The sequence below is a fragment of the Microcebus murinus genome, chromosome 9 (assembly GCF_040939455.1).
Source record: "Microcebus murinus isolate Inina chromosome 9, M.murinus_Inina_mat1.0, whole genome shotgun sequence".
NCBI classification, from domain to species: Eukaryota; Metazoa; Chordata; class Mammalia; order Primates; family Cheirogaleidae; genus Microcebus; species Microcebus murinus.
Window position 1 is genome coordinate 12,220,583 of NC_134112.1, and position 27,038 is coordinate 12,247,620.

At 43.7% G+C, this 27,038-nt stretch overlaps 1 protein-coding gene across 2 annotated transcripts in view; it reads left to right on the forward strand.

The window, feature by feature from the left end:
- GLI3 (GLI family zinc finger 3) overlaps positions 1-27,038 on the forward strand; it is a 268,725-nt gene that overhangs the window by 75,921 nt on the left and 165,766 nt on the right. For both annotated transcript variants that reach the window (XM_012740961.3, XM_012740966.2), the window contains exon 3: positions 9,988-10,230. In XM_012740961.3, coding sequence (XP_012596415.2) covers positions 9,988-10,230 — 243 coding nt within the window. The remainder of the gene's footprint in view (positions 1-9,987; positions 10,231-27,038) is intronic.

A 27,038-nucleotide genomic window follows, 5' to 3' on the forward strand; every position in this document is an offset into this window, starting at 1 on the left:
ATCATACTGACCCCATAGGATTGTTATGTAAGGTGCTTATAAAAGTATCTAGAATTCAGTGAAGTTCTAAATGATGAGTGTCTGTACTTACTTTCCTATGCTCATTGAGATCCATCAAAGCACTATATTTATGGCATAATGTTCCTTCATACCATAAGATGATGGACATCTATTTTAACTTATTTTCCTTACTATAAATAAGATGGTGACAAACATCTTTGAATATAAATAATTGTCTTTGCAATTTTTTTTTCTTTAAGATGCATCCTACATGAAGTAAGTACAAGCACTTGATACACCTGGGTCAGTTATGGAAATATATATGTATCTTTAATAGAGTGTGAAAGTTACCATCTCCCTATATCCTCACTAACACTCAGTATTACTGAGTATTAACAATTTTATTGTAAAGTTCCTACTTGTTTTCTGGGTGCATGTTTCTTGAGGGGAGCCTGACAAACTGTAGGTGGCCTCCAGTGGGGCTAAAGCCAGCCTGCTGCCTGGTTTTTTGTTTGTTTTTCTGATTTAAATTTATTTATTTTTAAAAATTTTATTGTGTATGTTTAAGTTATGAAACATGATGTTATAGGATACATTATAGATGGCAAAAAGGTTATTGTAGTGGGGCAAATTAACATATCTACCATCTCACACATCTGCTGCTTTGTATCAGATATCTGGGTTTGTGTAGCCTAGAGGTGACACTGGTTCTTACATTTTTAAATGTGTGACACGTGAAGATTATATGCCTTTCAGATTTCAGTGTCTGTAAGTAAAGTTTTATTGGAATACAGCCATGCTCATTGGTTTACATATTATCTATGGCTACCTTCACTCCAGACTAGCAGAGTTGACTGGTTGTCAGGTTTATAGACCTATGCTTTAGGATGTTGACCAAAATTTAAATTCAAATTTAATTTTATATTTGTTACCACTGAATAGGGAGTTCTGATAGCCAAATATTTAAACGTGGCTTTAGAGTCAGGGCACCTGGGCCCCCGAACAAGCTGAGTGACTTACCTTTCCTGGTCCATAGTTTTCTCACCTGGCTAATGAGGGTAATGGCAGTGCCTTCCCGATTAAGAGACATGTGAAGCACTTCCTACCTGACAGTAAGCAAATGTTAGGTGTCGTTAATTGGCACATTGTAAACAGTTTAGTTGGCAGGCTTTTGAATAAAGACATTGGCAGAAAGAATGAGTGGACTGAAATTATTTGTATTTGTAAAAGGTTGATGAACTTGGTCTTTTGTTTCTTCAGTTGCTTTTATTGGCATTTCTTTAAAATAAAAATACGTGGGACATTAAGTTCTCCTGAGTGTGCCTGGAGAGCTGGCACGAAGCCAAAAGAAAGGTCTGGTTTGTGTCCTGCTTCCCAATCTCCCTGTTGGGACAGGTTGGTGCTGCTTCTGCTCCAGGTCAGGCCTGCCCAGTTGGCCTGGGGCTGTGGCCTCCAGAAAGAGCAGCAGTTTGGGTCCCAAAGCATCCTGTCCTGGCTGTGACCATGAAGATGAGCTTTGGGAGAGATTAGGTTTTTATGGCCCCTTCCCTCATAGTATCTGAGCCATTATCTGAGCGTTTTATAAAGTTGCAGACTTTTCATGGCAAACTAACTAGAAGCAGGCTGCCTAGGTAAAATTGTGCAGGCTCAAAATGTGGTATCTTCATTTGGGTTTCTCAAATGCTCATTTCATAGCTTCAGGTCAGAGTGGGCTTTAGCTAGAGGGGGTTTCTGTTGCAGAAACCTGCTGCAGGCAGCACCTGGCCTCTGCCCAGAGGCGGATTCGGTCTGGCTAGGTGAGCCCTCCTCACCATCCTGCGTGGGGGCATGTGGCCTCCGGCTCATTTTGGTGCCATAATGGTATTATCTTGACATTTAAATGTGCTCTCCAGGAGCCTCTGATTTCTACACAGTCCTGTAAGGTTTTGTTAAAAACATATAATAGTACCACCATATGCTCAGGCCCTCTCATTACATGATCTTCTAAAAACAAAAATATGCAACGTAAACACTCCAGATGAAACCCATTAAGTTTGCGTTCACTGCTGCAGTTTAAAAAAATGGCAGAAAGGTTAAGAAGTGGGACTTGGCTGGGGTGGGGGAGGGGCGCAGACCTGGGAATCACCATTGGAAATTGCTGCCAGAGGAAGAAGCTGCTGCACACGGAAGTTTATTCCTTCGTGCCTTTAAAGGAAAACCAGCCTCTAAGTCCTCCGGCCACACAGCGGCTGGGCTCGATCTCAGGAGCGATAGGATCATTCCCATTGGAGGATGCAGCCAGGCGGCACAACCTGGACACTCTGGCCTTGTGAACAGGCGTTTCATTGTTTCTGCTAAACTGCTGGCTGTGGATCTCATTATGGAATCTTAACTGCTCAGGTCTGTGTGTACAAAGTAAGAGAGAGAGAGAGAGAGAGAGAGAGAGAGAGACTCTTCATTCTTTGCTTATAAGAGACTAAAACTGAGTTCTCAAAGCACGCTCTAATGCCTAGATGTTCACAAGACTGTTACTCGCGGATGGGCATAAATGCGCTATTAAGCAGAAGGCAAAATTTTTGACCCTCCTGGGAATTTATTGTAGTGCGTTTGATGTCACTAATTAACTCACTCTGTGTAAGCAGCAACTAGCAACTAATAACAGGCTAATAGAAGAAGCTTCCTGATGTTTTAGATTCTTAATTCAAGAAAGGGTCTTGGCAAGTGCAGGGAAAGTAAGGAGAGCTCCTCCTCTCTTTAAAAGGGAGAGCCTTGGGGGCCCTCAGGTACTGTTTTGTTTATAGATTCCTCTTCCCAGGTGTGTGTGGGGTTTGGCTAGTGCTTTCAGAAACTTTGTGAAAGTGAGTTAGTACCCTTGATTTGTGGTAGGACTTAATTGGTGTTCAGGGTCACGTTCACCCAGGTGACAGCAATCTTTGCTGTCCTTGTATTCAGTGGTTCAGAAGCATCCTCCCAGGAGCAGGGATGGGGTCTTCTTATTTGGGGGGGGTTCAGGGTTATAAGAAAAATGAATGGAAACCCTATAGGCCAGAGCATGCTTGGTGAGGCCTCAGACAAGCTGATAGTGTTATCTGCTCATCATTGTTATTATCTTTTAAAAAAGGCAGGAGGCAGCTTGCCCATGCCATCAAAGCTGTCTGCTGCAGTGGGGGGAACAGCCATTTCAGGTTTTGCATTTTGATTTATCTAAATTCTCATCTTGCTCTCTTTGCCTACTCCCGTCTGTCCCAGGGAACTCTTTTGAAGTTGAACAGAGCTCTGAAAGCTGAGCAGGTAGGGAGTGAGGTGAGAATTTAGCCTTGGTTTGAGGACTAACCTGCTGCTCTTCATAGCAAGTAGTTTCCAATGTAGGGCCAGTGGGATGTTGGTCTAGGTTTTATTCTTTGGCCAGAAGAAGAATAGAAATGTTAAAACAATTAAGACACTCATACGACTCTGATGGAGGGCATTTTCTACTTTCTCTCCTTCCACCCTGGGACCTCCTGGTTGATGAAAGTAAGAAGAAGCGAGAAGAAAGAGAGAGCTACCCCATAATCTTTGAGGGAGGGTTGTCACTTGAATTTCTCCAAGGCTTCAAATCCTGCTGCAGCCCTCTCATGTTGCAGGCCTGGCAGTGTGGTTTAAAGGTTGCAAACAAAGCGGAGTGCTGTCTCCTGATCCATCCGGGCCCCTCCTTCTGTCATCCGTCATTGTCAATGGGAGATGTATGTGTAGCCGCACAAGGGCAGTGTCTGACCCCGAGGGTATTGGAAATGCTCTTAGAGAAGGCATTGTTTGCTCACGCCCTTTGGAAGCCAAACTCTAGACATTCTAGGGAGCAGCCTCTGGCTTAGGCAGAACTGCAGTCTAGCTGGAAAGAGGGAATATTCTGCTTTTAAAAACTACAGGAACTTTATTCCCCCTTCCTAACGTAATTCTTCAATGCTTATGAGTATACTCAGCCTCTTCCCTTTTTCATCTCTGATCTCTGGTCAAAGTCATGCAGAGAATTCTGAAACTGGGAAGCAAGGACTTGGGTTCCATTGGTTTTTATTTGAAGAGAGTCAAAATATAAATAACCCAATAAATAAAAGCTGACAAGATGCAACAAATGCATAAAAGGAAAAAAAAATGAAAATAATTCCCTTTGCAAACACAGCCAGGCAATTTCCTGGGAGAAAACAATGCTCTGTATCTTGTTCAGGACAGGAGGGTAGGGCCCCACGCTTCTGGAAGCACATTAAAAACTCCAGAAACATACAAGCCACTGGTTGAGCCCCACGGTTCTGTGGGAAGGGTTCGCAGTGCTGAGTAAGGCCTGCATGTGTCTTGCCCCTCGGTGGGAGGAGGGTCGTGCCTGTGCTGACGACACTCCATGCTGGGCCCATGTCCCCCCATCGATTTGTCATTTGGGCCCCACTTGGTGTTTCCCAGGAGTTAGGAGTATGTTAACAAAAACTTAACGGGATAGGATCTGAGCTTTGAAAATTCCTGTGCATAAATATGAAAGTACTTTTTTTCCCCTTCTATAGGAGGTGGAGGTTAGGGCACACATCCAGATATCATCCCCCAAACCTACCTCGGAATAGACCTCTTGCCCTGTTCACAGGGCGGGCTGGATTCAGTAAGGCGTAGCTGGAATTTTCTTTGCATCACTTACTCACCTGGATCGGCAGCTGGGCCTAATACCTTCCTGCCTACCACCGTCGCTGGGCTGTTGTGAGGGTCAAATGAGGGGATATAAATGACGTCGGTAAAGGGCTATTTCTTTCTTTAGGGACAAGGAAGATGTTTGCTGGCGAAGGGCTGGAGCTAGTGAGCTCCATGTTTAGTGAGCCTCAGTCCTGTGTTTTAATTCATTTGAAGATGACTTGATAGTATCATTCAGTATAGAAATTAGGAGACTTCACAAACTCAGACCTTAAATAGGGAAACGTGAATTTCTTGTTAGCATCCCATTGGGCCAGAAATCTGAGTATCCAGCCTTCTTTTCTCCCCCTTAACATCTTGTCGCCCCCTCCCGCCCCCCATCCGCCCTTCATTTTGGCACACTGCAACCTGAGTGCCACTTTTCTGGGAAAGCCTGATATTCTGACTTCAGTTTTGTAATTTAATGATGGAGAGTTTCCTTAGTAAACCAAATTTAGAGTCCTAGAATGCTTATCTTATATCCAGACCTTGAACATAAAAGGCATTTTATACCCGCAATTGTTCATTTAATGAGCAATTGCAGAGTGCAGGCCGGTTAAGGGATTGAGCTATATGCACTATTATTGCAAGAAGTATTCCGAAATACCAGAAATAGGACGTAAGCTCTGATCAGGGAGACTGCGAGCACAATTACCTTCTTTTCAAATCCTTCTGTGACACTGCGGGAGGAAAAAGGACTTTGAAACTTGAAAGGAAAGAGCTTGCTTTCAACCTCAAAAGCTAGGAGGAAAGGGCTCTGAAATTTGCTCAGAATTCCCAATTCACCATTAGCCTGTTTCTTCCTTTAGCCTCAAGGCATTCTCCGCTTTTTGAAAAGATGTTAAGAAATTCAGTCACAATAGAGAGCCTAGTTTTGAACATGTTTCACTCGGTCCATTGAGGTCTGGGCTCCATCCTTTGTGTGGGGTGAATTGAGCTGAGCGGCTAGCTGGTTGGAGAGAGGTGAATGAGGAGTCGCTGTGCAGTCGCAAATTCTGGCAAAGAAAAAAGCTCACCCCTTCCTTTATTTTACAATATGCATTCCTGTACAATCCTGCTAGTGGCAATATGTGGAGCCGTGCCTGTTCTTAAGTCAATACAGAGTACTTGGTTTATAGCAACTCTTGTTAAGTTTGTCTTGTAATTGAAGCTGCTGTTGACCTTGCTTGGGGACCATTTGTAAAACCGTTTATTTAGCATAAACTGAAATAATAAACCCTCCTTCTCTCGGGCTGATTGTGATAGGGTGACATTAGTTTGATTTAATGATTAGCCGCCTGACCCTTCTGCTGGAGAGAGCGGCTTGAATAGGGAGAGTTCACTCGGAAGCACTCCGAAAGAATACTAATGAGCTTGTTAAATTTAGCATGGCTCCAACCACTTTTAATTCCTCTAATGGGAGCAGCACTGCCTGGGAGAGGGAGAGGGAGGCAGAGAGACACCGAGAAGGTTCCTAGAGGGTCTGCACAGCTAGAGGCGGCTCACCAGGAGAAGTTGGCAGAAAGTAGCTAGCAGAGCCTGGGGACTGTGTTGTAAGTATTGTGTGTTCTCTTACACTCCGTGTCTTCTCGGTCTTGGGGCAAGAGAGGAGTAATGGTATTAAGATGGGATTTAAGGGAACAGTGGAAAATTGATGTTGGGGGGGGAAGGGGGCAAACACGTGTACTGTGAGCTTCTAATCAGCTAATTTTGTTAGGTGACAGAAGGTGTCCCTAGTTAGCGATGCCTGGCAGCGTTCTGTTTTTATATTGGAAGAATTGTCTGAAACTTTTTTCTCTCAAGTCCTGGGCAAAAAAAGAACTCGTTTCCTCAGTTACCAAGAGAAATTGTACCGGAGCAAGTGCACAAGAGTGCCTGTTCGAGTCCTGCTTCACGCAGCGGCGTGCTTATTACTTCCTTTATTACAGATGTCCTAAGCACTGTTTGCAATGAAGCGACTTTTGATTTTTTTTCTGAGTTTCTGGCACCAAGAGTGTCTGACTCAACGCCGGTTGCTTTTGGATGAGTTTGGGAAATCAGGGACGGTTTCTAAAACGTGATGCGCTGGGTACTCTCCGTTTGGGAGCAGGAATTTGTTAACTTCCTCTTGAGCACGGATGTACAAAAAGGAGGAGGTACAAAGTGGGATTATGATGACAGTATTTAAAGTCTTTTTTTTTTTCCTGAAAGTTTTTAGTGAATTGCATGTTTCAGTTTGACCCCCGAGCTTGCGCTGTTAGACATAGAGAAGCACGAACAGTTGCCTTGTGTTTGGCTGTTAAAGTCCATTGGCAGATGCTCTTGGAGCAGTGGGCTGTTTGCTTACATTTTTGCAGCAGACTTCTGCTTGTTGCCATGGTGGACAGTGTGTTTCTGTCAATAATTTGGCCTGGCGTAGCCTGTCTGCACTGACTCTCAAACTTTATTGAACAACTCGGCTCGACTGAACAAGATTAGACAGCTTTCGTCTTTTGGCTTGCTGAAGTGGTTGCTAAATTTATAAGAGCAGGCAGGAATATTGCTTTGGAAAGTTTCCCTTTCATTCTATACGGAGTGCTTGCGAGCCTCCTAGCTGTTTGTGTTCTGGAGCGTGTGTACTGTCAAGTTTTCATCTGAATGCCCATCAAAAGCAACTCAGTCCGTGAGGTAAAACGTCAGGAAATATCTGCTGGAGTTTTGGAAGTGGGGGTGGGGGAGTGGTTGGGTGAAAATGTAGTAGCACTGACTATTGTATAAGTTAAGTCTCCTGGTGAAAGTTTCCACATTTAAAAAAAAAAAAATTCTTGCCTGCATTTAACTTTACTAAGGGAATAACTTAATTTTTTCGGTATTAAATTATTTGAACTCTGGTTACTTCTTGTTATAACTTTAATAATCACACTTGTTGGGTTAACTCTCATTTAAGAAAAACCATTTAGCTAAAAAAGCACCCCTGTTTCCACTCAGTCCCCTCCTCACAGCTAGCTCTATTCTCTCAGGAGGTTGGGAGGGGTGGGAAGACCCTCTGGCCAGACCATACTCATTATTCAATTATTCGTGAAGTTGGATTCAAATGCTTGTCATAAAGACATAGTTTCTAAGACGCTGAGTTTATTATAGGGCTGCAGTTTTAAGAGAAGAAAAGTTAATTTCTTCTAGGAAGATTAAGTCAAGGAAATCCTGTTTCAAACCTGGAACAGATTAGCAGAGCTCAGTTATTCATCTTTCCCGGAGAATGCTAATTATGAGCCACAGCCCCTCTGAGTGAAGCTTTTCTTGCCTCTAAATGAAGGGTCCCATTCTACAGAATTTGCACCTCAATGCTAGAAGTTCACTTCAGGTTGAAATTTGAAATAAAGTCTTTATACAGAGTGTAAATTAGTGGAAAATATGACTTTGGGCCATTTGTAGGTTATAGGAATTTTTATAAAACTGACCTAAGTTTTAGTGGTTTTGACTCCTTTTTGCTTTTACGTAACTGCAGAATCCTTATTTCATAGCCTGCAACCTTTCTGCTAATGAAGTACAAGGGTAGACTAATGCCTAAAAGTATTAGAATGGAAAATAAAAATTAAGGTTTTTTTTTTTGTAATTTGTTTAAAAATTACCAAAAGCATGGTTTGAATTGCTTTTGTAAAGATCAATGTGAAAAGGTGGGATTACACCATTTTTTTGTTGTCGTTATTTGATAGATTAAATGTGTAATTTACCTCTTAATTATGGGGTTTGGGGTAAGGATCTGCACAAAACAATACTAAAATAATATTTCACAGTTACCTTGCAGTAGTCAGCAAATTTACTGTAGAGACTGAAACATATCTCATTGTCTATTCTATTTTGCAAGTCATTTGCTAGGCTAAAACAATACATTGCTTATTTTTCAAGTTTTACAGGCAGAAAAAAACTCAAGTCGCTACTTGTTTTAGGTAGTTCAAATTCTTAGTCAACACGAATAGTAGTTATTTTTAGTTTGTATTTTTATGCTTGTCTATATTTATAATTCTTCTGAATTTGAACAGAGTTATGAAATGGCTAAAGCATAATTTTTCTGGGTTTTTTTTGGTCCTTAGCTAGTCATATCTACTTTATAGATTACTTCGAAGATAAGTTTGTGTATGGAATAAGATGTGTTCCAATCTGTTCATCTAAAATTCACAACAGTATTATTTATGCCTAAATAGGGTTTTTGTTCTTTATTTTTTTAAGATAAGGAATAGGAAACAGTTTTTAAATTAGATGTCTTAAGTGTTGCCAGGACAGCTTTTTTTTTCCAGAAGCACTTATCTATCAGAGCACAGTGTGTTGATTAAATGTAGCATTTGTTTGGGAGAACGCAGTTTAGAGCCTGTGTATGATTCTATGAGGTGAATCTGTCCACTTGTGGTGGGTTCAGATGGGCAGTGTGGTTTAATTTTATGCATCGGTTCTTTGGTCTGTTATATAATGGAAAGGTCATTTAATCACATTTGCAGAGAACCCTAGTGGATAGATGGGAAGTTCTTACAGATCCGAGGGGACTGGAGCATTAGGGAGCTAGAATATCAACTATATGGGGAATTTCTTCGAGCTCTTTCTTACGCATCTGAAGAAATGTATGGACTCCACCAGAGCACGGACAGATATCAACATCCCTCACACCTTCCTTCAGAGCCATCTCATACCTGGACTTTTAGTTTCACAGTTTTCCTCTGAGTTCTCAACTTTGCTGAATGGGCTTTAGAAGCTGGGAGTGTCTCCCAAGAGACTGTAGGTTTTCAAGATTGGCACCTTTATCCCTTGTCACCAATGGGTTTTCTGTTCCGTATCTGGCTCTGCTAAACCTCTTGGTGGCTTACAAACCTAATTTAAACCAAACCAAACCAGGGAAGCTCTTGGAGTATTTTCCAACAGGCCATCCTCTGGGGAATAAAGACGCAACTGTCCCTGGAGCCACCTAGAACCTTATGGGGTGGCTGGACTTCACGTTACCCCAGAGCCCCAGCGTCCTGAGGTCGGCAGAGGGAAACTGCACACTCAGTTCCATGTGGGACCTCAGAGACTGGCAAGTCCCTGAGGAAAAGCCTCAGGGGCAGATTCCGCCAGAAGCCGGTGATGCTAATTTGCGGATCCTGTTTAATGGGCCCATTTCCTGCTCCCTTTGTCCTTCCCCGGGTATTTATGTATTTTGGACCCTCATTCATAAGCAGTTTTGTCTTGCAAATATCCCACCACAGGTGTAGAGCTTTCAAAGTTGCCCTGAATAAGAAAGAGACTTGCTTTTTCTTTTGGGGGGAGGGATAGAGGGAAACCTAATTAATTACTATTTTTTAATTGCTCCTCAAGTTGGCTTACTGAGCCTTTCATTTTCCTTCCTTCCTTCTTCAGAGGATGAAAGTCCTGGACAGACTTATCACAGGGAGAGAAGAAACGCAATCGCTATGCAGCCACAGAGTGTCCAGGGTCTCAGCAAAATCAGTGAGGAACCGTCAACATCGAGTGACGAGAGGGCCTCGCTGATCAAGAAGGAGATCCATGGATCCCTACCGCACCTGGCCGAGCCCTCCGTGCCCTACCGCGGGACCGTGTTTGCCATGGACCCCAGGAATGGCTACATGGAGCCTCACTACCGTGAGTCCTCTCTGCCAGCTGGCACTTGTTCCAGGAGCCGCAGGGAAGGCCATGTGTGTGCGTGTGTGTGTGTGTGTGTGTGTGTGTGTGTGTGTGTGTGTGTGTGTGTGTGTACAGTGAGCAAGCTTTAGGAATTACTTGCCTTGCATAATTTGTAAAAAATGTTGAATTTTCTTTCCACTTTTCTCACTTCTCCTACTTCCTTTTCATTCTTTTTTCTTTATTTTTGGAGAGAGCCATTTCCTTACATCTCTAAGCACCTTCAGGCCTTCTGGAAAGTGGGCCATTTGTGGCTAGACCCCATGGACCTTTCCTGAGACCTAAAACCAGAGTTGCTCCATCCAAGTAGGTGCTGCAGGAGAAAAATTGGTTGATGTTGGGAAGTTATTGAAGTGGGCTGCATTAGAAGTCTTTAACAGCAGCTATTCCCATTTTTAATGATCTTTGATTTAATGATTTCAGCTGTTCCCGTTTTTAACGCTTTGTGGAAGCAGACCTCATTTAACAAATCAGTGCCGAATTCTTTAGTCTGGAAGATTTTTCTGTATGCTCTACTCTCCTTCATTGGAAGCTCCTTTTCAGCTCTTGTAACATTTAAGAAATTAAGGAGGACTTTGAACACAAGTATATGATGGTTTTCTCCAAAGGCAGAACATAACGAAAAAATGTATAAGGGTTGAGTTTACTTCGGGCCTGTTTCTAGTTAACAAATACAATTTGGTTGTGGCGTAATGAAGTTCACATTGAGGTGCCAAAGCTTGCAGCTCTTGATTGCAGATTTATCACCTTGCCAGGATACAGACTTGCCATTTAACCTTCCCGGCTCCAATTCCAGATGATCCATTGAGCTCCAGAGAGGGGGACTGGTTTGTGTTTCCCTTTTTCCACATCATTCAAAAATTTTAGTGTTTTAAGGCAAAAGGTCATTAGCCAGATGACTGATTAGTGAAGACAGCTGATTAGTGCATGTTTTTTTGCTCAAGAAAGTGCCCAGGATAAAAGCTAATTTCATCCCTTCATTAGTTGGCTTGAAGCAAAGGGGAATGCTCACTCATCAGATCAAAGGGCCTCGTGCAACCTTAAGTCTCAGCGACTCCTGCCCACCCCCCCAACCAGATTATATTGTTGGGAAAGATGGAAGATACATTATTTTTTCAAGTGGAGAGACCACTTTTAAAAAGTGTTCTTCCTCTGGAAGTTGGTTCCTAAAAAAGAAAAAAAAAAAAAAAGTGTTCAGAAGCGTGGAGGGAATGGCTTTATGGATTCTTGTGAGCTTTTAAAAAAGGCTACAACTTCTCTGTTTAAAAAGTGCTTATCAGTCCTATTGCTGCAGTGGTTGTTTCTATAGATACGGAAATAAGGAGGAAGGGTACCGGGCACATTCCTTCCCTCATTCAAGGTTTGTTTAGTTTTATTTTCTTCTTCTTTTCTTTTAGAAATGAAGGCTTAAAATGGTGTTGGCAGGATATGTTTCTGAGCACATCCCTAACTTTTCTACGTTGTATTTTTATTTGTCTTTTTAAAATGCCCTCCATGCAGAAAATGTAAGGACTGCTGCACACTTCCTACTTATATTTATGTGCCCCGAAGTAGACTTACTTTTAAAAAAAAAATCCAGTCTAGATTCTAAGCCACAAGGTCCCTGCATTGTTTCTGTTCTTATATGTGAACACAAACTTTTCCCATCTCATATTTATGCTTTGTTTTCTTTTCCAGATGCCCACTAATTAGTGAGGTATTTAATTAGTCAGGACAGCTGATGAGTACTTCTTTTTCAGCTGATGATAGTGGGCAGATAACCGTTAACTTTCTCTCTGTGCCATTCAGCTTGCAGCTTATTCTTGGTCCGTTTGTTTTAACGGTTTCCCCATTAAATCCTGTGCCATCATTTGAGGGCCCGGGCTCCCTCCACACCTGGGACCCTCACCCCTCTCACTGGCATGTGTATGACCCAACTCTTGGACCTCCAACTCAGTAGCAACTAACCCTGGGCCCTGGAGGCATCTTAGGGGGATTTGGATTCATCATTGCCAATCTGAGGGTACTGCACTGTATTATGCTAATCAGTGTTAAAATTATGCAATAACTTATAAACTATATTAAATTGTCTGTAACCAAGTGGCAAATGTGATTTTGGCCTACCACCTTAGTGTACCCTGCAAATTGGCCTTAAATAAATTATATTATTATCTATACAATATAGACAGGGATTCCTGGAGATTGTACTGCTTGGCTCAGGACTCAGGGGATTTGGGTTCAAGTTCTAGCTTTGTCACATACTAGCTGTGTGACCTTGACCAAGTATGCTGATCTCTAAGACTCGTTTCCTCACTGTTGATTGGGAGTGATAGTGTGACTGCCTGGTCCAAGGTGTTCTTGTGAGAATTCAGTGAGGCGGCGCAAATAAGGTATTTAGTAAAATCTCTGGCACGTACTAAGTGCCTCAGAATCATTAAGGTAGTTCTTCTCTTCCTCCTCCTCTTTTGTTCCATCATCATGATCATCATCATCATGGTGTGATTAGTTCACACTTCAAACCAAGTCACATTTGTGAGCATTGCAGTTGGTTTGGTTTAGTGTAGACTGATGATTTGTGTTTTTTTTTTTTTTTCTGCCCGACCTGGTCACCCCCTCCCTGAGACCAGTATCTTATATAAAGACAAATTAGAAGTTGAGGGGACTGTAAGCCTTAGGAAGAGGGTTGGTGTGGTTAGAACTCTGCATTGTGACCTTGAACATAACCCTTTTTCAGTGACCCTCAGTAGACTTGACTATAATTTTTTTTTTTCTATTTTGTAAGTGAAGACATTGTAAAGCTTTTAAATGAGTTCGAGAAGTCTTACCATTTTAAATTCCTGGCAAAAAGTGTTTTCTGTAACCAATGCAAACAATACATGTGACATAATAAAAGGTACAGGATTACTTATTCACGTTAAATAATTTAAAGATATCCTAAACTAAGCCTCAGGGTTGGATAGGATACGACTTGACTTTTTCTGAGCCTTATTGGATTATTTACTTTTCTACTGCTATCACGAGTATTTTGAAGATACTTTATTATAAAATGTAGCCACCTCATATGGATTTAATTATCCAGGCAAAGCTAATGATTGATGGAAACTCAAGGTGATAAATTTCCTAAAGTTTTTTTGTGCTTGCGGAAATACCCCCCTTTTAAAGTAAGATGTACAGTTTTGATCACATTTGTTTATCTTGGGGCTGTAGCGTGTCTCGGTCTGGTGGCACCATCAGCAACACAAGCACACAGCAGACCTCAGTAAGAAGTTCAAGGTCCAGAAACATCTTCTGAGGCCATCCCGCTTTCTCTTGAGCTGTTTGCCAGCTTCATGGGGCCGTTGAGAAAAGACGCCTCTAGTCCAGCAGGCTGGTCGTGTGAACACTCACAGTGATTCCTTGGTTTTTCTGTGGTTGGAAAATGTAGACTTTCCAAGACGCCTAATTTGTGCTTCTATATATACTGACTTTGTATTTCTAAAGTGTGGGCAGGCTTCCTGTAAGACCGGAAAAGGGAAAACCGTTTTTTGTTTTCCCCTTTAGAAGGACATCTGTAAAATTTTTATTGCACAATATTTAGTTATCCTTGGGCATGCAATGCTGCATCTTCACAAATTGTAGTTAGGCAGAATTCAAAGTATTTTCGGTTTTGTGGGTTTGACTTGAAAATAAAAAGAAGAGAAAAAAAGAAAACCCAGGGATAGCGGGCACTTCAAACATCCACAACATATGTTTGGAATAAAATCCTCCCAGGGGGCAGGGGGGGATATTCTCTCACGAGGGGTTGCGTGGATGGGCTGTATATCAGGGTGAGAGGGTAGACGTTCAGGCTGCACGGCTCAGACTCTCGGCGTGGTGCTGACAGGCTCTCAGCCACAGGACGGCTGGCTCTTTATGCTTTGGGAGAGTGTGGGAGGGGCTGGGTTTGGGGGCCTGATGTGCTGGTACTGGAGTCAGGGTAAGAACCCTCATCTCCTGCCTGAGGGTTTCTCAGCAGTTTTCTTCTGCCTGTCCTTCGTCTGCAGCCAGGTATTTCAAACCCTCATCACCCCCTGCTTTCATTTACTGCCATGCATTCATTTTTTTATAAACTTGCAAAGGCAGGTGACATAATAGTTAAAGCATTCCTGTTCCCTGGCCGACACTTAACTTTTATTCTCTTCCCTTTTACAGAAAACATGTGTTTCATTGTCTTCCATCTTAATGTAAAGAGTCTAGTTTTCTAACTAGACTTTCTAACTAGTTTTCTAACTAGTCTAGTTTTCTAACTAGCAGGGATCTTTGTGCGAAGTTTCTTGGATTCACTAGCCATATCATGTAGAGCCTCCTCTGGTTTTGTTCAAAGGGGCAGAAGGGTGCCTTTTTTTTTTTTTTTTTTAATTTCAGGTCTCTTTTATAATTTTATAGTTGTATCAAGACTGCTTTTGTTCTGCCCCTAACCGCTCCCAAGCAGTAATTCCTCATGGAAAATATGATTCAATCCTTCATGCAAATGCTTTGATTGAAAACATACCACTGGTATTCTTCCGTATGTTCCCCAGCTCAGATGACAGAACTATTAGTTGCTAATTAGCAAAACCTGAGGAATTAGCTTAAAGAAAAGAAACTGAATTTTTAATTGGCTTGCATCTATTTTCTATGGAAAGCTGTTGTGCTGAGCCCACTTGCATTCTTGTGTGCTAAAAAAACTGCATGCAAGATTTTTTCTACCTGTCTTTATATTAGGTGACTTTCCCCAAGAAATACATCTTCTGAGTGAGAGAAGAGGAGATGTATATTTTACATATTTAACAGGTGCACCTGCTCACATTTCTTTTACTTTCGGGGTGTCATCTTGAGACTGTGAGAGACAGAAATGCCTACAAGGCACAAATGAACAGTTTTGTGTTGACCAAACCGCAAAGGCAGTGACAGTTCCCTGAGCACATAGTTCCGTTCTCATCCAGACTGTCTTTTACCTCTTTGGGGAACAGTTGATGAGCCAGTCAGGAATGCTTTGGGTTTATTTCCCCCTCCCCCTTTGAAAATCAGATTGTTTAACCAGAAAGACTGATGTTGGGCAATATTCCAGGGATTTGCTAGGTATCTTGCTTCCTCAGCTGTGAGTCTTGACTCATAGGGGCAGTGGAGTGAGCAGATCCCAACCTCTGCAAAACTCTTATGGCGAGCTCAAGAATAGTTCCCTGCTTATTCTTGTCTGTCTCTTAGAAATTCATTATAATGACTTGGCTTTCTTTCAGCAACCTGGAGGTCAAGTTTTAAGACTAAAAACAGTGAGCCACTGCTATAGATTGTTAAAGAACGACATTACAAGGCAACTTTGAAAAAAGCAGGAGAAAGTTAGGGATTATTCTTAAGGCTCCAGATTTGAACTCTTGCCCATGAATCTTGACTACTCTTGTGCCTGACATGACTGTGACGTATCTTGGTCTTGGGAGATAGTGAGTGAAAGCCCGGAACCAATGGTGGGGAAAGTACTGTGGGATTTGGAAAAATCATTTATTGATTTTTGGTCATGAATTTTGGGGATAAACTTATTAGAAGGAAGTGGGAGAAGCTTGAAGATCATGCAGATAAGGAAGAGAATGAAAAGACTAAGGGGGACCATGTTTTCTGGAGAAAATTACTTGGCTCATTGGTGCCCTGGTCCATCCCTTTCTCCCACTGCTGCCCAGACTCAATTTGGCCACTGCTCTGGGGCTGGCCCTGCGCTTGTCGCCCGGCTTATATGGTCATTTCTCCTGGACTGGTTCTCTGCTTTCCTCCTTGCCTTCAAGTCCTACTTATTCTTCAAGGCCTGTCTAAAGACCCTCTTCCTTTGAAAGTCTTCCCTAAGTACCATCTTACGAAGATGTTTTTTACCCTGGACACTGAGTAGTCATGTAGATCTTGCCTTTAAACACAGCACAGCTACCTCCTTGTGTTGCCCGTATACAGTGACCCACCTGGTCTCCTTTAGTGTGCTTTAGGTTGCTTGATCACAGCCACACCAGAGATGAAGTTCCAGACAGTCTTTGTCCACAGCGTGTCCATCAGCGGCAGCTACTTGGCAATCTGGAGGTTACTGCTTCTGCTTCCATTTTGCTACACAGTTACGACATGCAACCTGGCATCCAAACTTACCCAGTCCTCTCTCAGAGTAGACAAGGTATAAAGTATTTTATGATACATTTATACATTTATAAATTCTACATTTTTAAAACATCAAAAGTATTTGCTTCCACACACATGCAGCACACTTAAAGTTGCTAGAATTCTCAGAAGAGATGGATTGTGGTCCCTTGGGATAAGTTGGCAATTCATTGTAGACCTGAATGGGGATCCTCTTCTTAAATGCTGTGGGATTAACACAGAAGCGCCACCTGCCTTCCATGATGCCATCTAATATCAAACAGGTAGGTATTTTCTCTTTAGTTAGGGTGAGTGTAATGCTTGTTTTCACCCTTTTGCAAATTTCAGTGATTTCTCTTCAATAGCTTCTTGGGCGATTCATATTTTGGTAACACCTTCCCAGCCTGTCGGAGTCTAAGTACGCGTGTGCTCCATGTCAACAGGGGGCCCATCTGCCGCTCAATTTAGGATCATGAATCCAGTTGTTTAAAGATGCTATGTCACTATTTACCTTTTCAAATTTTGTACCCACCCAAATGGTACTTTTTAAATAGTTTCTTAGGGTTTCTTTCCACCCCTCCCTTCTTTCCTCCTTCCTAGAGCAAAGCATGAGAAACACGGCAACTCTTGCCATTTCATAGCCGTCTGCTAACAGCTTTCCCTCCCGTTTTCTGATAGAGGCAAGATTATCCTTGGCCCTCCTCCTTTTTCTTGTATAATTAAAGAACGTTACCTTTGATGTCTCTTGAAAGCTGCAATCTCCCATCCTGCCTTAGCTTTCTTGATCTTGTACCTCTACATTTGTATCCTCCTACTTCCTAGGGAGGCCTTCCTTTTCCTTCTTTGTGCCTTTCACGGTTTGGATTAATACAGAGTAAGCGATCTGGCATCTCATTACTCTGTTTTGTCTCTATGCTCTGATATAGTTTGGATTCTCATAGTACTCCTTGAGAAGGATACAGCTTCCTCACTTCTTTAAGGTTTTAAATTTGAGTCTTGACTTTGGTGTCTCCTAAAATAAAGTCGTCTTAGCTTCCTAATGTCTTCACTTCTTACACGGGAGGGCGAAGTCCAAGCTTTCCATTAACCTCAGTTTTTGATGAGTTTCTTCTTCTTAGAACAAAATGAAGAAAGATTCCATTTGATCTATTCAGCTATCCTTTTTTTTTTTTTGTTCATTCTGTCAGTCATTGTGTTAATTGAGCATGTATTATCAAGTGTTGCCTACCTACTGAACAGCGAGCAAGTCCCTGCTTCTGTAGCACTTCAGGCTGGTGGAACAGAGAGACAAGTAGACAAACCCATTCAAAAAGTGAACACAAAGGAGATGTCAGAGGAGACAGAGTGCAGGGGTCCTTTGGGAGCAGGTGGGAGACATGCCTTACCCAGACTTCACAGCCCAGAAGACTTCCTGGAGGAGGTGACATCTGAACTAAGCCCTGGACAAAGAAGTGAGGCAAGAACAGTCTAGGTAAAGGGAATACTCCCAAAGGCCTGGTAGATGCCAAAGGAAGGTTTGACGCCTTCCAGGACCTGAGAAGAATCTTTGTGGTTGGGGGGCGGATTTCAGGAGGGGAGTGGCAGGAGACAGGCCACCAAGGTGCAGGCAAGCAGTCTTCTGCTGCTCCTCTGCGTTGAGTCCTGTGTGGTTCCCAAGACTTGTTTCATGGCTTTTTCAGCAGACCTTTGAGTACCTGTATTTCTCATAACTAGCTTAAGTTTCTCAGTCTCACAGAGTTTAATTCACCTCTGCCTTCTGACTTGCCCACGTGAGATTCCTATCCCCCAGCTCCGTCCTGACTTCTCCGGCTGGCTGCTCTCTCACTGGTCTTTAGGGGTGTGCGACTGCGTCCCTTTGTGCAGCGTGCCATATATTCCCTTGAAGACGACAAAATCCACGTCTCCTTGTTCTCCAACTGCTGAGCTGATGTGTATTAGATAACCCCGCTAACCACAATAGCTAGATCACAAACTACCGATCCCAAACATAGGAAATAACTCTGACTTCATTTCTAACAAATTCAGAGTTTTGTGTGTCAAGACATGTTTTAACTTCAACATATAATGTTCACAATAAAAAAAAAAAAAGCCAACTCTTGAGTTTTATTTTATTGGAAAACTCCCCAATCCCCTCATATCATTCAAGCTAGAGAAATTGTGCAATGGGACCAGGGTGAGTTGGGAGTAGGGTCCAGAAATAACAAAGTGTGAAATTCAGCTGGGAAATCCAGTAGCTGACACGGCCAGGGGAGAATGAGAACAAAGCCTTGCATTAGTGGAGTGAGCCGCAATTGGGCCAGGACTGAAAGAGTCTCCTGGGAGAGGGTGGGCCTGGGAGGAGGAGGGGAGGCCTCTCTGTGGGGAGCCGGGTCTAATCAGCACACATTGTGCAGGTCGGAGGGAGCCCACTCTAGGAAGCTGGGTGTTTGCCTCTGCCCCTGGGGGGCCCTGAATCTGCATCCTGATTGTGCTCCTGACTTGGGAGTGGGATGGAAGGAGGTGCCTGTTTCCTAGGTAATTTGGAGAGGCGCAGAGAAGTGCACGTGGGGGATGCTGAGAAACATACACTGCTCCTCCTTCAGGTTTGCTTTTGTGGGATAAGCCTGCTCTCAAGTTGGGCAAGTTTTGCATTTCCTTTCCCTTATCCCTGTGTTTGCCCTTTGTAAGGAATGTCATGCTGCCCTACCTCCAGGTCCCCGGGTGAGGGGAAAGTAACACGATCGGCTGGCTTTCCTGTGACCTTGCTTCCTGTCAAAGAACTGTCATCCTCTCGGACTTGGCTTCTGTGGGCCCAGCTTGGCTCCATGAACCTGACCATGTGGGTTGACCCTTTTGATCAAACATGCCATTTACCTCTCTATGTAATGTGTGTGTGTGTGTATACACACATGTCTGTGGGATGCACTTGTATGTAGCCTCTACCTTTTATCATTAGGGATTTAAACTTTGTGTCCGTCACATCCCCACATTCTGGTGCTGTGGAGAGATGGTCAGTGAACAATTGGGGGCACCTGAGCACCTCTAGATGTCCTAGCCCTTTATCTGTCTGTCTGTCTGTCTGTCTGTCTGTCTATCTATCTATCTATCTATCTTTTTGAGACAGAGTCTCACTTTGTCGCCCAGGCTAGAGTGAGTGCCGTGGCATCAGCCTAGCTCACAGCAACCTTAAACTCCTGGGCTTAAGCGATCCTCCTGCCTCAGCCTCCCGAGTAGCTGGGACTACAGGCATGCGCCACCATGCCCAGCTAATTTTTTTCTATATATATATATTAGTTGGCCAATTAATTTCTTTCTATTTATGGTTGAGACAGGGTCTCGCTCTTGCTCAGGCTGGTTTCAAACTCCTGACCTCGAGCAATCCGCCCGCCTTGGCCTCCCAGAGTGCTAGGATCACAAGCATGAGCCACCACACCCAGCCTTGTCCCAGCCCTTTAAATCACACTCCTGACGTGAGCTGCTTCGAGTCTCACTCTGTTGGGTACGTGGTACGTGATATTTATTCTCATTTCAAAAACCCCCCTTCACTTTTTTTGGGGAGGCTGCTGTGAGCCAGACACTCCTCTGGGTCCTGAGGAGTCAGCGTTTGGCAAGACAAATCGGGTCCTTGCTCTCAAAACTGACGCATCAGCCGGAGGGGCCACACAGCAATCGCCCAGGCAGAGGCTGCAGCAGGAAAATGGCAGGCGGTGCTCTGAGGGTAAGGAACCAGGTGATGTGTGCTGGAGAGGCTTGGGCAGCAGCCATGTGCCTTAGATGGGGTGCGCAGGGCATAGAAGGCCTTGCTCAGGAGGTGTCTTTTTAACCAGATCCAGATAACAGAAAGAAGCCAGCCCTGGAAGATCTGCAGGGAGGACATTCTATTGAAGAGGTCTGCAGTGGCAGAGTCCCAGGGGCAGACAGCAGGATATGGGGTGGCCTGGCCAGGGGGTGGGATGGTCGGAAAGCTGAGGTTTGGGGTGGGGGCTGGCAAAAAGCCAACAAAGGGAGTGCTGCGGTTTGATTTCTGTTTTAGGAATGTCACTCTGGCCGGTGTGCAGTGACTCTCGAGAGGGTGGAATGTGGAACGGGGAGGTGGCTGAGCAGGCTGGTGCAGTGGCCCAGGTGGCCAATGATCCCTCCCTGTTAGAAACCACAGACAGCGGAAATCAGCCCTCAGTCTGCACCACGTGTAATGCCGTGGGCTTTGCTTTCTAATGCCTTAAATCCCCACAACCACCTTGGGAGAGGTTGTCGTGATGTTCCCCTTTGACATATGAGAAAACTGAGGCCCAGTAAGACCAAGGACAGTTGCCCAGTTTTACATGATCTGGAAGTGGCTGAACTGAAGTTTGAGCCCATACAGTTTGGCTCCAGAGCTCGATTCCTCACCCACGCCCTGTGACGGATGAGACTTCAAAGTGACAGTCCAGACGTGTGCAAGGGCCCGGCGAGGTGGGCAGTGTTTCAGGATCAGCCCGGCCGGGGGAGTGCTTGGAAACCTTATCCTGAAACCCGGGTGATGGTGTCACCAGCTGCGATGGGCAGGGGCTTGGAGTGCGGGTGTGTGGAGTCTAGGAGGGGAGGTTGGCTGTCACCCCTGTTTTAGGGGTCCCCAAGCATCATTCCAATGTATCCCAGTGTCGAAGAGGCAGGTACTGGTCATCACTCCCTCTGTGGACCTTGTGCTCCAGGTGTTGTTACATGGGGGAGAATGAGTTAGTTGATCCTTTTGCAAAGAACTTGATATTATCTATCACTTAATTACGAAGGCCTTCGGTCCTCTCTGTGCCCCACTGTTTTGGGGGATACAAGTGTTGGGAAGCAGTATCAGTCACCACCCTCATCCTATATGTGGAGTATTTACCGTGTGCCACGGGCTAGACTAAGGACCTCATTACATGATCTCTAGTTGGCACACAAACCCATTTAGCACTTGAATTAACTGGATTTAGAGATATCAGGTGGCCCATGGTGCTGGTTTGAGTTCAGGCTCTAGGTTTGGGTTTGGGGACCCAGGGATGGAAGTCCCACATGTAGGCTTTTCTACCTGTCCTGTTAAGCTTTGTCTTTCCCACCCTGTCCTATGGCCCCCATACCAACCTCTCTCGATGGCGCGTTGGCTTTGGTCCATGGGCGATCTGTATGGATCAAATATCTCGATTTGTTATGGGAACTCGCAATTCTAAAGAACAACCTGTATAAGTGACTGGAGCTTTCACAGATCAACAGATAATACAGTATCTGGCCCTCCCTAAGCCCCTTTTTGCAGCCAGTTCCTCCAGCTGTGCAGAAGCCACTGCAAGATCCCTTGCTGTCCCTCTGAGCAACCCCACATAGGGCAGCAAACTGCCCCGCCCCACGCAGGAGAGCAGGTGACAGGGAGAGAGCACCCCCTTTATTTATTAATATCTCTTTACATCAGAGAAAGAGAGAGAGAAAGAGAACACAAACCTTTCTGCACGAAGGCATCTTGGTGTCTAGCCGTCCCACTAATGCAGGGGTTATGTCTCCTGACTTTGGTGTCTCAGATAAACTCAGACAAACTGAAAGAATCTTAAGCATGATGAAGGGGCTGGAGGGATGATTTATAAGCAGAGATGAAAAGGACTGCGTGTGGATAACAGGGCCCGTGCAGGCTGCAGACAGACATGCCAACTTTAAGCCAACAACCTGAAGAAAGAAGATGCTGAAGAGGGCATAGACGGACATGGGAGCCCTGAGTGGAAAATCTATGAAGACCTCAAGGACAGGACCAGTGGAATCCCTTTCTGTGTCAAAGACCTCAGTAGGACTGATGTTTGCTTTAAAGGCAAGCGTGAGATATCAGCTCTCACCTGTATAAAGTTATGTTTCAGGGGCCTTGATTTGACCCGAGATAGATCTAGATCTGGGAAGTAAAGACACAGGTTGTAACAGTGCCCCCACTACATCAGGAAAATAAGAAGAGCTAACATGGAGACTTTTAAGAGTGACTGTGATCCCCTAAGGTACCTGTAACTAGAGCAGTCCAAAAATTCTGGAAAATTCTTACAAGGCTTTTAGAGAAAACAAGAGATGACTTTATAGATATTTTTATTGGTTCCTCAATGTTAATCGAGCCCCACACACAGTAGAATAAAAGGTATGACCCTGGCTCTTGATTTTATATTTTGGGAAGAGAAAGCAAGAAATAACATGTGAAAATAATTAAGTCACATATCAACAAGTATAAAATAGCGAGATGAAAGGCAGGACCTAGGTCTGGTGAGGGTGATTTCTGATTCCAACGGGGGTTTTACAATAGAGCTTTGACTCCATGGCAAATTTAAATCCAGTATGAAATTTCTCCTAATTAACATTTTCCTTCTTCCTTCAAAATATCAAATTTATGGACTCTAAGAAATTCACATAACACATACGCCGATGCTGCGTTTTCTTTCTGCTTGATCCGTTCCAGCTGTTATTAACTTTAATGTCTGATGTTCATTAATTTATGAGGAGTTGGGAACTGCAATCTGAAATGCTCCCCTGAATCTTAGACTTTCGGGGGGCAAATTTCAGGTGAGTTCATCCTGACCCCCGCTAATATTTCAGCCAAGCACGTTAGCTTATTGCTGTCTAATTACCTTTCGGGGCCTTTCAGTGATGATGTTGGCACGTGCAGTCATACTCCGAAGGTGGCGCACAGCTAGTCCTTGTCAATGTTGATTTCACCGCGCCTCATACCTGATTTATCAAACCTGCATGTCCTCAGCATGTCTAATTTGGGCACATAGTTCCTGTTCCTAAAATCTAATGAGCCCGTAAGTAATAGGCTTTCTGGGTTTTTATAGGCATGCCCTCTGATCTAGGGTAGTGGAAAAGCTTCGTGTGGCATTTGTCGTTGACCACAGCAGCTGCTAAAAATGCTCTTTTCCTCTCTTCGGCACCTTCTGGTGGTTCCCAGTAACAAGGAACTGATTCTAACACAGAATGTTGAGGTTTGGGTTATTAACACTAGATTTCTCTTATACGTGAGCTCTTTTCGTGCTTGGTTATTTGAAGTTACTATCTCATGTTGGTGACCACGTGTTCTCATGTCTGGGAGCGCCGCCGTCAGACTTGCCTGCTGGACTGCTCAATAGGCCGGTCACGGTGGAGCCGAGTGGTCGTCCCTGGGGACTGCCTACCCATCCCCGTAAGAAAAGGGTTTAGGGACCCACTTTATAGTTGCTTTTTGGAAATCTACTCCAATAGGACATTCTTTTCTTTTCTTTTAAAATTATTTCCTTTTGGTAACAGTGCAGCCTTGTTCCTTTGATGCCACGCTTCTGCTATTAATCTTCAGATTTTCTGAAGTGTCTCTCTCATAATGAGCCACCAGGTGACCATGACTCTAAGGCACAGATTTTTTTTCTGCTGTGTTCTGTCCAGGGTATTAAGATTCCAATTAAAAACTTTATTATTAAACAGAGCTTGATATTAAAGCTGGGATGGGTCCCTCCTCTGAGAAGAGTCGAGATGATAACACAGGGTGATGATGTAGTGGCCGCACGCAAGGCAGCACTCCTGTCCCATCAACTTCTTGCCCCGGGTGTGTGGAAGAGACTCAGTGCCATTAGGAGTCAGGCCTGAATTCAGGTCGGCTGAGCAGCTCTGCAGGCTTCATTGTCTGGTTGAGTTCTGGAAGTTAATGAACTTGGAGGTGTTGGTAACCCTAATGCCGGAGTGTGTCATATCCTTGCTTGTCCTTATTTAGCTAATGCTATCTGGGACCAAGGTAACATATTTATTTATTCCAGCGTTCCTTGCTTCGTTTGGGTGCCAACCCAGTTTTGCTAAGAGCTGAAGTAGAAACAGAAAAGTTCTGAGGTGTTGGAGCTTTATTTTTTTTATTTATTTAATTTTTTTATGAGACAGAGTCTCACTTCTGTTGCCCGGGCTAGAGTGCCGTTGCCTCAGCTTAGCTCACAGCAACCTCAAACTGCTGGGCTCAAGCGATCCTACTGCCTGAGCCTCCCGAGTAGCTGGGACTACAGGCGTGCGCCACCATGCCCAGCTAATTTTTTTCTATACATATATCAGTTGGCCCATTAATTTCTTTCTATTTATGGTAGAGACGGGGTCTCTCTCTTGCTCAGGCTGATTTCGAACTCCTGACCTCGAGCAATCTGCCAGCCTCAGCCTCACAGAGTGCTAGGTTACAGGCACTTTATTCTTTAAAGTAAATATTTCTTTAAAAAAGAATATTATTTTAGAAATTAATGTTGAAGGTGGTCTTTTGAAGTTGTAGGAGAGAGTTTTGGAGCCAGGGATGAAAGTGTTAGTGTTTTAACAAAGAGTTAAAACATATGATTTTTGATAGTGTGGTAAGTGAAGATTACTTGTGTTCTTTAGAACTCATTTTATGTTTAAATGCCTTTTAGGGTCTCTTTTCCAGTCTCGACTTACTATTTCAGAAGATGATGCTCTGCTAAATGCTTTACGAAATCAACCTGCTCATGTTTGGTTCTTCTCTGTCCAGTGATGTCAGGTTTAATTGAACAATTGAAGTTAATTTTCTGAGGCGACCAGAATGGAGTGAAACTTGTGAGGCTGGGAGCCTCCCATCCACTTAGGAGTTGCACAGAGATTTTCCTAGCCTCTTGCCCCAGAGTGGTGTTCCAGAACGGGAAAGCAGAGCTGGGCAGGAGAGTTCTCTCCTTGAAACTGATTTGTAAAAGCTGAACTTGTTCTTTCTTGTACCATGATTATTTGATTACTCCTGTATTAGTTTGTTCTTTTTCCTAGGAAAGATCCAGAAAGAAAGAAACCTTGAGGTTCTCTTTATAATTTAACATTTCATTGTATTTTATTACAATCATAATGTCTAAGTAATGCATGGTCATTTCAGCAAACGGTGAAGTACTGAAGACGTGGGAATGGGGAGCTCCAGTGAGCCCATCTTTTCCGGCCCTCATCCCAAAGCCATTTGTCACTATTCTGTTCTAGTCCTTTTGGTAAACAACCATTACAGCTCCAGCATGTGCTTGTACCTTTATTTCCTGGTATTTTTTCTTTAATACAGTTGACTCTCTAGCATGCAAGTTAATCTTTAAGTTTCTAAACACTGTGTTATCCTCTTTTTTCAATATTGTTATCGTTTGTCTTTTGGCTACTTTTAAACCTCCATTTCTTTTCTTCATCAACTTAACTCCAGTGAGAATGGCCTTTATCAAAAAGTCCCCAAACAGTAAATGTTGGCGTGGATGCGGAGAGAGAGGAACACTCCCTACACTGCTGGTGGGACTGCAAACTAGTTCAACCTCTGTGGAAAGCAATATGGAGATACCTCAAAGTGATACAGTGGATTTACCATTTGATCCAGCAATCCCACTACTGGGCATCTACCCAAAAGATCAAACAACACTCTACAAAAAAGACACCTGCACTCAAATGTTTATAGCAGCACAATTAACAATTGCAAAGCTGTGGAAACAACCCAAGTGCCCATCAATTCATGATTGGATTAATAAAATGTGGTATACGTATACACCATGGAGTACTACTCAGCTTTAAGAAACAATGGTGATATAGCACCTCTTGTATATTCCTAGATACAGCTGGAACCCATTCTACTAAGTGAAATATCTCAAGAATGGGAAAAACCAGCACCACATGTACTCACCAGCAAATTGGTATTAGTAGATCAACACCTAAGTGGACATATAGGAATAACATTTATCGGGTGTTGGGCAGGTGGGAGGGGGGAGGAGGGTAGGGGTATATATAATCACAGCGAGTAAGATGTGCAACATTTGGGGGATGCGCATGCTTGAAGCTCTGACTCGAGGGGGGAGGGGAGGCATGGGCAATATACATAACCTTAACACTTGCTCCCTCATAACACGCTAAAATAAAAAACAAAAATAAAAACAAAACAAAACACTGAGACCAGGAAAAAAAAATTATCTGGAAAAAAAAAAAAAAACCCTGGGGAAGGATGGCCTCCCTAGTTTTCTTTTCTGCTCAGGCATAAGGAAGCTTGCTTGCCCTAGAGGGAGCTTCCTGATCACGTGTATCTGTTGGCAGGATTTCCTTTAGGGAAGTAGGGGGTACCTTCCACGTGCTAGAACAAGGAGGGCTTGATTCTAGGGGGCTGTAAGACCATGCATGGCCTGGGCACCAATCAGAGGGTCAAACCAACATGCTGGAACCAACAGCAGAAGGCAGAGCTGGTATGGCTCTCATGGTGAGTGCACTGAGTGATAGACCTGGGTGGGGAGAAGTCTTCAAAATCCACACTGAAGCCTTTGCTTTCCCAAGACGGTTCATTCTATTTTTTGAAGAAGTATAAAGATGTTGCTCAGGAAAATGCCAGCTACCTGTGCTTGTGTGCTGTGGGCAGAAGGCAGACCACGTGACTGGCACAGGTGTTCCATTGTAAAGATTTGCCCAGCCCAAGGCTTCTTGGGTGGACTGGCTGCTGCTGCTTTCGTTGCCATCTTAAAGAATATTCTAGGCTGTTGCTTCTCTACATGCCTCATCCACTTTTAATTCCAGTCTTATCCACTTTGCATCGTGCAAAGACAGGTTGAAATTTCTTGCCTTGATTTTATTTATTTCATTGACTGCATTAAGAGTATGGGCTGTACAGCCAGACTGCTTCCATCCAAATCCTGGTTCTGCCACTTCCAACACTGTGATTGTGGGACATTACCCTTTCTGAGGTAATGTTTTCTCATGGATACAGTGGGGCCAGTAGT